A 15,120-nucleotide genomic window follows, 5' to 3' on the forward strand; every position below is an offset into this window, starting at 1 on the left:
TTTAACAAGGCACACCAATTCATTGAGATGCATTCCAGGTGACTACCTCATGAAAATGGTTTAGAGAATGCCAAGAGTGTGCAAAGCTGTCATCAAGGCAAAGGGTGGCTACTTTGAAGAATCTCAAATATAAAATATATTTTGATTTGTTTAACACTTTTTTGGTTACTACATGATTCCACATGTGTTATTTCATAGTTTTGATGTCTTCACTATTTTTCTACAATGTATAAAATAGTACAAATAAAGAAAAACCCTTGAATGAGAAGGTGTGTCCAAACTTTTGACTGGTACTGTGTATTTTGGGGGATTTTCATTAACTTTAATACATAGTCCTTCAAAAGAAGTCTTGTTCACATTTTTTTTACATTTGTATCTAAAAGCACAATAGATATAATTCATATTTTGGCATATTTAGGACATTTTGGCAATACCCAGGCCTTCTTTAAGACTCCACAGTATTTCATCTGTAGGTGCTACAAAGCAGATATTGGTCTAATAAATATATATGGAATATGAGTAGCATTTTTATTTCAACAACAATTTTCTTACATTAATTAATGATATATGTCAACAATCCTTCCTCCATATTACCATTCTATGAATTAGATTTCCTGAAAATCCCCCAAATCATGGTATTTTTTTGTTGTTGTCCTGGTTTCGTGTGGACTCACCTCATTTCCTGTTGTGACTACCTGGGGCTCATAGTACAGTGTTAGTGTTTTGCCCCATAATCGTACAGAATTTCCGGTTCAGTCAGAGGTTACATTTGGAAAGTAATGGTTATGTATGACATCGACCTTAAAATGGCTGTGGCCACACTTTAATCTCCACTCACTCAAGTTTACACACACACACACACACACACACACCTCTTCTCATCGCTGACTCCATATGGAGGGGGTGGAGATGCCGGTGGAAGAGAGAGTTCCTGTAAACATCTGCTGACAGACACACACACTCTGCGGTGGATGATATCGCTGAACACCATCCGTGCCGGTGGCAGGAGATGATAAACGATCTGTCGCTACACAGTGCTGCTGAAGACAAACACCCCCCCCTCGCTCTCTGTTCATCTCTGCACCTGTCTGTTTTCCTGTCTGTCTGTCTGTCTGTCTGTTTTCCTGTCTGTCTGTCTGTCTGTCTGTCTGTCTGTCTGTCTGTCTGTCTGTCTGTCTGTCTGTCTGTCTGTCTGTCTGTCTGTCTGTCTGTTTGTCTGTCTGTCTGTCTGTCTGTCTGTCTGTCTGTCTGTTTGTCTGTCTGTCTGTCTTTATGTCCCTGTACCGCCTCGCTCTCTGTTCATCTCTGTACCTGTCTGTTTTCCTGTTTTCCTGTCTGACTCTCTGTCTGTCTGTCTGTCTGTCTGTCTGTCTGTCTGTCTGTCTGTCTGTCTGTCTGTCTGTCCCTGTACCCCCTCGCTCTCTTTCTCCCTCTCTCTAGCAGTGCAGCATATTCACACATCCTTACAACCCACACAGGGAGGGTTAGTACTGTGTGTGTCTGGTTGCCTCAGAGGGAAGGGTGTTAAAAAGGAGAGACTTGGAGTTTTACTGATCCGTTACCATAACAACTGTCTTAGCTGTGGGAGCTGGCTCGTTTTTTTATGGGACGGTTTGGGGATGGGGTAATGGGATTGGTGTGCTGTCATCACTCAGCCTGTGTGTTAAGTGAAGTTAAATCTTCAAAGCTCCGCCTATTATGACCCAGTGACTATATCCATCAGAATAGGACAGAAGCCGACTCATGGCCTGATTCCACGTCTAACTCTAATTCTGCCGTCTAATTCTAAATTCTAATTCTAATGTATTCTATACGGGATTATCCGTGGTCACATCCTCCCCTGTCGAAGAGTATGAGTGCTATTGTAGGTTCTCAAATTAGCAATAGGAACTGGAGAGCGCTCTGTCAACCACTCAGACATGTAGTAACCCTTGTGTTGCCATGACAACCGGCATTTGTAAAATCAGCACTGTACCATGTGACTCTTGTGTAGTAGGCGAGGTACAAGATGGGTATGGAACAACAGCAACAAAGAAACATGGACAGGTTGTGTGTGTGAGTGTGCCCTGTTTTGCTGAGTAGTAACAAGGTAATAGGTAGGTGTTATTCAGCCCGATTCCAATCCCCTCACTAGCCTCCATCATAAGGAGAGTCAACAAGAGCCAAAGGAAGGGTGCAAATTATATGATTTGAACCATGCCTCTTCTTTGGCTGGAGGAGGTGAAGGAAAGGAGACAAGGAGAGTTGGATGAGAGAGAGAGAGAGAGAAAGAGAGAGAGAGAGAGAGAGAGAAGATAATCATCTTCACATTGACAGGCTGGAGGAGGTGAAGGAAAGGAGACAAGGAGAGTTGGATGAGAGAGAGAGAAGATAATCATCTACACATTGCATTGGCTTACAGCTCAGCACAGAGCTAACCAGAGAGTCAGCAGTTGCCTTCTCAGTACACACACACACACACACTCACACACACTCACTCACACAGGCAGAACAGAGATCTGGGTTAGAGATAACAAACCGTTAACAATGAACACCAAACTTCAAAGTCTTGTGAAGACAAAAACACATTTAGCTTTTAATTTCATGAGGGATCTTATGCCCTGAAGTTGGTAGATAAACAAAGTCTAAAAAAGAGGAGTAGTTTTACTAATCTCTCTACAATCTAAGAAAAAAACGTTCCATAAAGAACCGAAAAGGGTTCTATTGCTTGCTTCATACCCCTTAAAGTTCTAGAACCCTTTTGTAGGGTTCTTTCATCAGAACCCTAGGGATTCTTCTTCACTGAACCAAAGGTAGCCCTATTTATAAGTGCAATATAAATTGTACCTGTATGGTGCAATTTATTAATTAAGGCTACTACTAATGAATAGTAATATTTCTAGCAAAGAATATATTAAAATTGGGACTGTCAAATTATTAAAATGTAATTGAGTTAATCACAGGATTTACTACGATTAATCGTAAATTCTGAAATTAAGATTTTGTTCATATAAAAACATTACACTAATATTGACATATTGATGTTGCCAAAAGTAACGGTTAGCAAAATTAGGTCAATTGAAAAAGCACACTTTCTTTAACCTCAATGTCAACTTGTTTTTACATGGCATTGTTTTCAGTGTGTTTTGAACACGTTCAGACAACGTGATTAATCACGATTAAACAAAAATAGTGCACTAAAATTACAAAAATATAATAAATAATTAAGGAATGGATGAAAGACTACCAGCATAGTTTTTAGATTGTATTGTCATCACAGTCACATTAAACACAGATCAGGTAATGCTAACGTAATTTGGAAATATGTACTGGTGGCCAGGGAGGCATCTCTTTGTTTGAATGATGGCCCATGCTAATCTTGGTACAAACGCTGGCTGACTCCTTTATGGAACAGTAGGCCTGCAGTATGGGTTGTTGCCTGGCCTGAGAAGAAAAACGGAGCAAAAACATGAGTTAATCTTCAGAAATAAACATGAGTTAATCGGCCAAAATTAAAACTAAATGCCATGCAGATACAGTTGAAGTCGGAAGTTTACATACACCATAGCCAAATTCATTTAAACAACATTTTTCACAATTCCTGACATTTAATCCTAGTAAAAATTCTGTCTTGGGTCAGTTAGGATCACCACTTTATTTAAAGAATGTGAAATGTCAGAATAATAGTAGAGAGAATTATTTATTTCAGCATTTCTTTCTTTCATCACATTCCCAGTGGGTAAGAAGTTTACATGCACTCAATTAGTATTTGGTAGCGTTGCCTTTAAATTGTTTAACTTAGGTCAAACATTTCAGGTAGCCTTCCACAAGCTTCCCACAATAAGTTAGGGGAATTTTGTCCCATTCCTCCTGACAGATCTGGTGTAACTGAGTCAGGTTTGTAGGCCTCCTTGCTTGCACACACTTTTTCAGTTCTGCCCACAAATGTTCTATGGGATTGAGGTCAGGGCTTTGTGATGGCCACTCCAATATCTTGACTTTGTTGTCCTTAAGCCATTTTGCCACAACTTTGGAAGTATGCTTGGGGTCAAAGTCCATTTAGAAGACCCATTTGCGACCAAGCTTTAACTTCCTGACTGATGTCTTGAGATGTTGCTTTAATATATCCACATAATTTCCCATCCTCATGATGCCACCTATTTTATGAAGTGCACCAGTCCCTCCTGCAGAAAAGCACCCCCACAACATGATGCTGCCACCCCCGTGCTTCACGGTTGGGATGTTGTTTTTGGGTTGCAAGGCTCCCCCTTTTTTCTCCCAAAATAACTATGGTCATTATGGCCATTATGGCCTATTTTTGTCAAAGTAAATTGTCCGGTGGCGATTTTTATGAATGGTTCAGCAGTCTAATGGCTTGGGGGTAGAAGCTGTTGAGGAGCCTTTTGGTCCTAGACTTGGCGCTCCGGTCCAGCTTGCCGTGTGGTAGCAGACAAAACAGTCTATAACTTGGGTGACTGGAGTCTCTGACAATTTTATGGGCTTTCCTCTGACACCGCCTATTATATAGGTCCTGGATGGCAGGAAGCTTGGCCCCAGTGATGTACTGGGCCGTTTGCACTGCCCTCTGTAGCGCCTTACGGTCAGATGCCGAGCAGTTGCCATAACAGGCGTTGATGCAACCGGTCAGGATGCTCTCGATGGTGCAGCTGTAGAACCTTTTGAGGATCTGGGGGCCCATGCCAAATCTTTTCAGTCTCTCCCAAGCCGTTGGGGAGTTGCAGCAATGAGACAAGATCGTAAATACCAATTGATATCACTAAATTGGGGGTAAAATTTAATTGAAAAAAAATATAGAGATAAAATAGGAATGCATCATTAAAGTTACACTATCAGAAGTATTACATTTTTCTTTAAGGAAATATTAAAGTTTAGATTGAATTAGCTTCCCCGTTCTTGAAAGGAAATTTGCCTTGAAAATATTAAAACCATAAATAAATGATCAAGTTTAGATGAATAGGAACAGACAAAACATTGTTATGTAAAACAGTTGAAAAACAACATTGAATGTAGTGACATCTGTCTATGTGATGTGAAAATTAAAATGTAGGTTCATATCGGATTAGAATTTTCAAACTTATGTGTGCAGGTTTCTGACTTTGGTTTCAAAATGATTTCCATGTTCTCAACAGACAGGTCATAAAAGTTTCTAATAGTATGGGTAGTCAAGTGGCGCAGGGGTCTAAGGCGCTGCATCTCAGTTCTAGAGGTATCACTACAGTACTTGGTTTGAATCCAGGCTGCATCACATCTGGCTGTGATTAGGAGTCCCACAGGGTGGTGCACAATTGGCTCAGCATCATCCAGGTTTGACTGGGGTAGGCCGTCATTGTAAATAAGAATTTGTTCTTAACTGACTTGCCTGGTTAAATATAAAATTCTAAACCAGTAAGGGTCATGCAACTGAAATGTGTTCAAATCTATTAACAGGAAATAGAGACATTGCTGCATCTTCAAACATGGACTACATGGTTTCTGTAACCAAGTCACTGTTGTGTTTCTGAAGACAGAGTTGTGGAATGCAACAAACATAACAAAATCACAACTTTGGGATTGAGATCCAAACCTCACTGACTGCTTTTGTAAATCAGATATCAATATGAATTCAATAACTTGTAAGTCCTATGTGCCAGGTTCAAGGATAACCTCTCATTCACAATACTAAAATCCAATGGTTTCATTTCAGAGCCGAGTATGGTATAGAAAACCAGCCAGGCTGACATGTTCCCCTACTAATGTGCACATAAACAGGAGCATCGAGCTGATGCCAAGAAATCCATCCAAAGACTCAGCTTTCTGTAGAGCCAGTGACGAGGCATAATGTCAGAAAGAAAACCGACAGTAAAAGGTTGTCACAGAGTTGAAATCGGAAATGATCAGAACAGTTCATCTTCGCTGTGTAAAAGAGTGAATCGTCATTAGAACAACAAGCATACAAATGTTAATATAGTCAATGACATTAGACTATCCTGTGTAGGCTATCAATAAACAGCCACCCAGGCAGCTACTGGCTATCAGAGAGGGTGAGATAGAGACATGACATGCCACATTGTCATAAGAGCGCAAGCTACAAACCAAAGATCATGTAGCCAATAAAACAACGGCAAGTGTGGGTGTCCTAAAGCTAAGATGACGATAATAGGAGTTTATCATCAACATCCTAAGGGCTGTACAGTGCCTAGATCAGGACTGGGGTCAATTCCAATGGTTCCAATTCTAACTCTGCAGTGGTTTATGGGACAGTTGTCAACTGAAAGTGGTGCTCGTCTCCTCAAGGTGCAGTGGTGGTGTGTTATTTGATTAGGATCTCTTTCCGGCCTGTTTTGGACTAATCTTCCAAGAGTCCTTGTGTTTCTGTTCAGTAGAATGGATGTGAGAGAGGTTTAGGTTCAACCCAGAGGCTCTGGCTCCAATCCCAGTACCACCGACCACACTCCCCATTCCCAAACCGTCTCATCGAAACGAGCCAATCCCCACGCTAAAACCGTTGGTATGGAAACAGACAAGTAAAGCTCCAAATCTCTCATTTTTAACATCCCCTTACTGGCACACAGGCACGCACACACACAAAAGAACCGAAGAGTTCAATATAGAACACTATATATACAAAAGTATGTGGACACCACTCCTCTTTCTGTTTACCTGTCATTGTTCTGTATATCTTATTTTGTATTATATATATATTTTTTTACCTATAACTCTCTTTTTCTGTCTGACTGCTCTTTTATGTTTATATAAGAATTGTATACTTGTCTTTACTACAAGGTACCTATACACCATTCTTGTGTGCGTTCAATAAAACATATTTGAGCAAGGCTACTGATCACATACTGTATGCTTGGTTCAGCTCTGTGAAGTCTTCAGCGTCAAGCGTTCTCGTGGCCCTGTAGCTTGGTCCGGGCTGGTAGGCCCTGTAGCTTGGTCCGGGCTGGTAGGCCCTGTAGCTTGGTCCGGGCTGGTAGGCCCTGTAGTTTGGTCTGGGCTGGTAGGCCCTGTAGCTTGGTCCGGGCTGGTAGGCCCTGTAGCTTGGTCCGGGCTGGTAGGCCCTGTAGCTTGGTCCGGGCTGGTAGGCCCTGTAGCTTGGTCCGGGCTGGTAGACCCTGTAGCTTGGTCCGGGCTGGTAGGCCCTGTAGCTCTGTCCGGGCTGGTAGGCCCTGTAGCTTAGTCCGGGCTGGTAGGCCCTGTAGCTTGGTCCGGGCTGGTAGGCCCTGTAGCTTGGTCTGGGCTGGTAGGCCCTGTAGCTTGGTCCGGGCTGGTAGGCCCTGTAGCTTGGTCCGGGCTGGTAAGCCCTGTAGCTTGGTCCGTGCTGGTAGGCCCTGTAGCTTGGTCCGGGCTGGTAGGCCCTGTAGCTTGGTCCGGGCTGGTAGGCCCTGTAGCTTGGTCCGTGCTGGTAGGCCCGAATCCACTAATTTGAAGGGGTGTCGACATACTTTTGGCCTTGCTCCCGAGTGGCGCAGCGGTCTAAGGCACTGCAGTTCTTGGTTCGAATCCAGGCTGCATCACATCCAGCCGTGATTGGGAGTCCCATAGGGCGGTGCACAATTGGCCCACTGTCATCCGGGTTTGGCCGTCATTGTAAATAAGAATTTGTTCTTAACTGACTTGCCTAGTTAAATAAATAAAAACATGTGTATGACCTCTGATGTAACCAAATAGACCAAATAAACTGTATTTTAGTTCAGTGATTTGAATAAACAGGAATATCAAAGTTATTTGTGACAGGACACTAGCGATATTCATAAAAACAGTGAAATAATACTTTTTTTTTAAAATCCACTTTTAAAATAAAATAATGTGCAGTACCTCTGTAGACCCCTAGGTGCCCGCGGACCCCTGGTTAAATACCCTTGATTTAGTCACCGTAATTCTGGCCATCCTACAAAGGTAAAAACTCCAATAACTTTTGAACTGGTTATGATAGAGACATGAGGTTTGGACTGTTGGTTTTCTTAGAGGATTATTTACACAATTAACCAATGGTCAAAATATGCTTTTGTAATTGGACATCCTATTAATGAATTGATTCATTCTACGAATATATATTCTCTATGGCATATCTATTGATATTCTTTTCCGGAGGGGGCTCTGTGGCTTCATCATAGGCAACTTTAGCCGAAACTCTCACCACAAAACATTTTTTTTACGCCAGAACTGCAAAAGTGATGTGCACCGCAGTGTTGGTCTGGTCCATACTCGGGTCAAAAGGCTGTCCTGATGTTAGGCTAGTCTTCCTTTGAACTGACAGCAGTACCAGTGGTAATAGACCTCACAGCAGTAGGGGTGAGATGTGTTGAGACACTCGAACTCTTTTTCATATTGTCCGCTCACGTCATGTAGTAACCCAGGTACGTCTCGTGGTCCTCGGTCGAGTGTTGTCCTGCAGGTGAAGCGGTGGGAATCGCCGCGGCGACGCTGGGTTCAATCGCCTTGTGCTTCACCTTTTTGCCTCCGGTGGCGGCGCAGAGAACGCTCAGGGGGTCCAGGTATATGAGAAGCAGCAGTAGGCGCCGTATCCCCGTGGTGTGGTTAACTTGTCAGTTTGAGAGTCAGGATCAACTCATGGAACAATTAGATCTCAACCGAAAGTGGCGCTAGTCGCCTCCTCCACTCAAGGCGCGGAGGTGGTGTGGGTGTGTGTTCACTCGAAGGGTGTGTGGGTGTGTGTTTTTTTCCCGACACCTCATATCACCAGAGAGAGAGAAAAGAAAAGGAGAGGTTTTGGTTGAAACGGGAGATGTTTCTGTCGTATCATTCATAAAACCAGTTTACCAGGCCTACACCTTCGTGCGCTCTCTTGGCATCCTCTGTCGAGTCCGTGCGCGGTGGTGAATAGCGATCCACCTCGCGGTCAGTTCGTGACAGAGATGGGAGATGGGTGTCATTTCTTTACCAGGCTGTGACACTGACACAGCGGCCAGGATGGATCCAAACACCCGGAAAATGATGCTTCTGATCGGCCTCAGCTGCCTCTGGCTCCAAGTGCTTTCAGAGGTAAGCTACTACGATCAGTAGCCAATTTAGTGGCCCCTATGTGCTATAATTGCGTTCCTTTTCAAGGTGAGCCCTTTTTTCTCACACTTTCATATCCCGTACGTAGACTATGTTTACTCTTGCGGATATCTTGGAAAAAGCCTATCTTGCAAAACAGATTTGATCTAAATGAAATTAACCTTGAGAAATACGGTCAAATAAAACAACAGTGCCCCTTTTTGAAGGTGCGCCCCATATTTTCTCCACCGACATAACGGTCATTAGGCTAGGTGCTATAGGATCCGTTTCATAATGGTTGGAATCACATTCTTCATTCAAATGGAACATTATTTACGTTTTGTTGCGTTTTTCATTATCATTTCATTCAACAATACTTCGTTTTAGCCTATAGGTACCACAAGGGGTAGAGAGAGGCTCATTGTGCTGGACGAAGTAGTTTGAATGTAGGTGCATGCATGCCTTAGATAGCCTTTATTATTAGTCAGGCATTAATAATATACATTATTGTTCTGCGTCAGTGTTTGCACACAGGAGTCTGTTTTATGTCTTTGTCTAATTGAGCGGATAAAGCGAGGCGCGTGCACACACACACACACACACACACACACACACACACACACACACACACACACACACACACACACGCACACCACTCAGGCACGGTTCCCTCACGGCGGGGTATCATAGGAACCAGCCCCTGCCTGTTTTCCCCTGGTGGCGCGTGGATGTACAGTTGCACCACGCGCTGTTTCCCGTTGTCGCAGCAATTCAATCACCCCCGTCAGCCCTCCTCACCCCCCCTCACCCGTCACCCCTCCTCAGCCCCCCTCACCCCAGTCAGCCCTCCTCAGCCCCCCTCACCCTCCCTCACCCCCCCTCACCCCCTGTCAGCCCTCCTCAGCCCCCCTCATTTCTCAATATGCCTAGAACTGTTGGTCCAGATTCGCAGATAATTCCGAGTTGGTACTATATTACTGTCTCATGGATCCCTCAACAAGCATCTTTAAGTTAAGGAAATTGGGCGGGCGAGGTGAGGTGGGTTGTGGCTAGATGGTTTACAGCTATGGATGGAAATGACTTTTCGTAGTAGATTAGTAGAGCATTTTAGCTAAACCAAATCATTTTCCTAACCTTGACCTAATTCTCCTAACCTGCTGCTTAAGTTCTGCTAACCTGCTACAAATAGTAACTTCTGTCTGTTGAGGTGTGTGTAGGCCACTACTGGTTGTGGGAGGGTCAGGGGGGAAGCCAGTGTGGTGTTAATGATACACAACTGGTTTGGTGAGTCATGTGAACACTCGAAACCTTGCCTGAGACCTGAAGACTTGTGTTAGCTCCTAGAGCTATTGCTTAGGCTTTAGCTTAGCGGGCTCTGCTGACTGTCTTATGGTGGATATCTGTGTGTGTCTGTACCTGTTCTGTAACCCTGTCTCTGTGTGTGGTAGTATACAGGTTGGAGGCTATCGGTTCCAATACCAACACAATTTGACCATTTAGAATGCATGTCCAGTACACTGATTCATTCTAAGTGGCATGTTAGTGTGAAAATGTGTTGGTTTGGTCTCAGCTGTGCTGTGGTAACATCTGATCTGCTGCTGTAACAGTATGATAACTGGAAGATTGATATGAGTGGAGAAATCATCAGCATGTTAGGTTTTCATCAGAAACACCTGTTCACTGTGTAATATGATTAGCCAGGGCATTACCACTGGGAGGTGACGTGTGTGTGTGTGTGTGTGTGTGTGTGTGTGTGTGTGTGTGTGTGTGTGTGTGTGTGTGTGTGTGTGTGTGTGTGTGTGTGTGCGCGTGCGCTTGCATTCTAACTCCCTTGTGGAAATGTACTGTCGAAATCAAGGTGAAGAGGATGAAATGTTTATAGATGTTATCTGAGTCCTCTTTCATCCAGTTTCCTCTCCTCTTCTCGTCTCTCCTCTCTGACCTGGTTTCTGTGACTATGAGAAACTGTACTACACAGCATTCTGTCAGATACTATCTGAAACTGTCTAATACTTGCTTCTTCATGACCTAGGTCTCTGTATTCTGCATACCTGTGTGTCTGAAATGTTTGTACATGTGACAGGAAGGGATTTAACCTGCATCGTCTGCACATCACAAGACAAGCCCACTGAGCTAAAGCCTGTTAGACAAGGTCATTCATCATGCGAGCGGGGTCCAACAAACCACTTTGGTTACTTTTGTCTTTTATTGGTGGTAAACCCAATTTTCCCTCTGAGGGTCAATATTTTATTTATTTGTTGTGTAACAGATATGATGTGAAATGTTGACAGTAGGTTGTCTTATCTGACGTTGTGTGAATCTGAAACAATGTCTGTGTTCTTCTCCTGTCAGGTGATAGCTGATGACAGTTATTTAAACGAGGTGCAAAACGCAGGTAGGCTAACAATCCTTCTATTCTCTTCTTCCTCTTCTCCCCTCCCCCTCTCCTATTCCCCTCCCCCTCTCCTATCCCCCTCCCCCTCTCCTATTCCCCTCCCCCTCTCCTATTCCCCTCCCCCTCTCCTATCCCCCACCCCCTCTCCTATCCCCCACCTCCTCTCCTATCCCCCTCCCCCTCTCCTATCCCCCACCCCCTCTCCTATCCCCCTCCCCCTCTCCTATCCCCTCCCCCTCTCCTATCCCCTCCCCCTCTCCTATCCCCCACTGCCTCTCCTATCCCCCTCCCCCTCTCCTATCCCCCTTTCCCTCTCCTATCCCCCTTTCCCTCTCCTATCCCCCTTTCCATCTCCTATTCCCCTCCCCCTCTCCTATCCCCCTTTCCCTCTCCTATTCCCCTCCCCCTCTCCTATCCCCCTTTCCCTCTCCTATTCTCCCTCCCCCCTCTCCTATCCCCCTTTCCCTCTCCTATTCCCCTTTCCCTCTCCTATCCCCCTTTCCCTCTCCTATCCCCCTTTCCATCTCCTATTCCCCTCCCCCTCTCCTATCCCCCTTTCCATCTCCTATTCCCCTCCCCCTCTCCTATCCCCCATTCCCTCTCCTATTCCCCTCCCCCTCTCCTATCCCCCTTTCCCTCTCCTATTCTCCCTCCCCCCTCTCCTATTCCCCTCCCCCTCTCCTATTCCCCTCCCCCTCTCCTATCCCCCTTTCCCACTCCTATTCCCCTCCCCCTCTCCTATCCCCCTTTCCCTTTCCTATTCCCCTCCCCCTCTCCTATTCCCCTCCCCCTCTCCTATTCCCCTCCCCCTCTCCTATTCCCCTTTCCATCTCCTATTCCCCTCCCCCTCTCCTATCCCCCTTTCCCTCTCCTATTCCCCTCCCCCTCTCCTATTCCCCTCCCCCTCTCCTATTCCCCTTTCCCTCTCCTATTCCCCTCCCCCTCTCCTATTCTCCCCTCCCCCTCTCCTATCCCCCTTTCCCTCTCCTATCCCCCTTTCCCTCTCCTATCCCCCTCCCCCTCTCCTATCCCCCTTTCCCTCTCCTATTCCCCTCCCCCTCTCCTATTCTCCCCTCCCCCTCTCCTATCCCCCTTTCCCTCTCCTATTCTCCCCTCCCCCTCTCCTATTCCCCTCCCCCTCTCCTATCCCCCTTTCCCTCTCCTATTATCCCCTCCCCCTCTCCTATTCCCCTCCCCCTCTCCTATCCCCCTTTTCCTCTCCTATTCTCCCCTCCCCCTCTCCTATTCCCCTCCCCCTCTCCTATTACCCCTCCCCTCTCCTATCCCTCTTTCCCTCTCCTATTCCCCTCCCCCCTCCCCTTTCCTATTTCCCCCCTTTCCCTCTCCTATACCCTCCCCCTCCCCTCTCCTATTCCCTCCCCCTTTCCCTCTCCCCATTTCTTTGTGTTCCATAAAATGTCCCACCCCTTCTTCCCCTACTCATATAGTCTCCATTCCTACTCACTCATGTCCTTCTAGACTCTTTTTCCCCTCCTCCCATTTACTCCATCCATCTCTATTCCCTCTTTCTCTCTGTGGCTGGTGGTTGTGATGGGGGTGGGGTTCTCTCGCTCACTGCAAAGACCAGCTGATTCATCATTTCTGGTCTCACTCCAAGTGTCAAAATCCACAAAGCACACATACTGTATGCACACACACAAGCAGCCAAATCCCTGCAGTGCTAATGATTCATTGAGACCTTTTGATTTTACCGCATCAGGGAAAATAAACCCCTCCCACTGTCCTCTGGCCAATCAGACAGAAGAGTCTTTAAAAATTATTATAATTTTTTTTTAAATGAACAATTGTTTATTTACAACACACAACAAATCACACTAAACCAACATCAAAACACACTGCATGTAAACACATAACATTTTTCTCCCTCATCCTGGTCTAAATCATTTTGTTAAAACATGAAGGCATGAGTCTCTAACTGGGCAGGGGATGGTTCTGATTGGATGAAATGTGCGTGAAGATTTGTCTGGGATATGATGATGCGAAAGGCCCTCCTTGGTTTGATTAGTGTCCAGTACATCAGTATGCTTTACTATTGTGTGTTAGAGCACAGACACACACCAACCCCCCCCCCCCCCCCCCATATGGTCTCAACTCTCTGTGTGTTAGAGCACAGACACACACCAACCCCCCCCCCCATATGGTCTCAACAGACACACACCAACCCCCCCCCCCCATATGGTCTCAACAGGCACACACCAACCCCCCATATGGTCTCAACAGACACACACCAACCCCCCCCATATGGTCTCAACAGACACACACCAACCCCCCCATATGGTCTCAACAGACACACACCAACCCCCCCATATGGTCTCAACAGACACACACCAACCCCCCCATATGGTCTCAACAGACACACACCAACCCCCCCATATGGTCTCAACAGACACACACCAACCCCCCCATATGGTCTCAACAGACACACACCAACCCCCCCCATATGGTCTCAACAGACACACACCAACCCCCCCCCCCCCCCCATATGGTCTCAACTCTCTGTGTGTTAGAGCACAGACACACACCAACCCCCCCCATATGGTCTCAACAGACACACACCAACCCCCCCATATGGTCTCAACAGACACACACCAACCCCCCCCATATGGTCTCAACAGACACACACCAACCCCCCCACCCCCATGTGGTCTCAACTCTCTGTGTGTGTTTGTGAACCGTGTCAAATGCTCATTGAGAACGCTAAATGGATTATGGGAGCTGAGAGAATGGTGATGGTTCCCGTAGCGATGGAGGAGAGTGCGGTTGTCGTAGCAACGCAGTATTGTTGTCCTAGCGATCGGTGTTGGTATGTGTGTCTGCATGTGGTGATTGGAGCTTTGAGTTTACAAACTGATTCAATGGTCAGTTATTATTCCAATGAAATTCAAATAGGCATTATGGAATCTTGACAAAATAGTAACATTTATTAGACCTACAGAATATAATACAATTCTCTTATCAATGCTACAGGGAGAGATGGAGATGGAGGGATACAGGAAAGAAGAGGAGTTAGTTACAAGCAGAGGGACTGGGGGATAAGAGATGGTGTGTATAGCAGGCTAGAGAGTAGAAGTTTTTAGTCATTTAGCAGACGCTCTTATCCAGAGCAACTAAGGTTAATAAGTGCCTTACTCAAGGGCACGTCGATGATTTTTCACCTAGTCAGATCAACGTTTTGAACCACAGATCCTTCCAATGGGGCTATCATTGTACCGTAATAATTATCACAGGGATTGAAGTACGGATAAAGTTTCTCAGTGAAGGTATAGCCAGTAAAATAGTAGATATAAGACCTGGCCTCCACATTTATAGTTATATAGTCATATTTCAACCCAGTACATACCCATTTATCTATAGACTATATACAGTTGAAGTCGGAAGTTTACATACACTTAGGTTGCAGTCATTAAAACTTGTTTTTCAACCACTCCACAAATTTCTTGTTAATCAAACTATAGTTTTGGCAATTCGGTTAGGACATCTACTTTGTGTATGACACAAGTAATTTTTCCAACAATTGTTTACAGACAGATTATTTCACTTATAATTCATTGTATCACAATTCCAGTTGGTCAGAACACTAAGTTGACTGTGCCTTTAAACAGCTCAGAAAATTCCAGAAAATGATGTCATGGCTTAATAAGCTTCTGATAGGCTAATTGACATCATTTGAGTCAATTGGAGGTGTACCTGTGGATGTATTTCAAGGCCTACCTTCAAAC

General features: G+C 45.1%; 1 protein-coding gene and 1 long non-coding RNA gene across 4 annotated transcripts in view; one reads left to right on the forward strand and one right to left on the reverse strand.

The window, feature by feature from the left end:
• Positions 1 to 3,231: 3,231 nt before the first annotated feature.
• On the reverse strand, positions 3,232 to 8,564 carry LOC115156730 (uncharacterized). 2 transcript variants are annotated; one of them, XR_003868316.1, is made up of 2 exons: positions 8,123 to 8,564; positions 3,232 to 3,423 (listed from the first exon to the last, which is right to left on the reverse strand). It is a non-coding gene; the product is annotated as an uncharacterized LOC115156730 (long non-coding RNA). The 2 variants fall into 2 exon arrangements; XR_003868317.1 differs by lacking the exon at positions 8,123 to 8,564 and adding an exon at positions 6,829 to 7,365.
• The window catches only part of LOC115156717 (neurotrypsin), a 42,200-nt gene continuing 35,640 nt past the window's right edge, over positions 8,561 to 15,120 (forward strand). For both annotated transcript variants that reach the window (XM_029704336.1, XM_029704346.1), the window contains exons 1-2: positions 8,561 to 8,988; positions 11,338 to 11,380. In XM_029704336.1, coding sequence (XP_029560196.1) covers positions 8,869 to 8,988; positions 11,338 to 11,380 — 163 coding nt within the window. In that variant the 5' untranslated portion in view covers positions 8,561 to 8,868. The remainder of the gene's footprint in view (positions 8,989 to 11,337; positions 11,381 to 15,120) is intronic.

Source organism: Salmo trutta, chromosome 2 (assembly GCF_901001165.1).
Source record: "Salmo trutta chromosome 2, fSalTru1.1, whole genome shotgun sequence".
NCBI lineage: Eukaryota > Metazoa > Chordata > Actinopteri > Salmoniformes > Salmonidae > Salmo > Salmo trutta.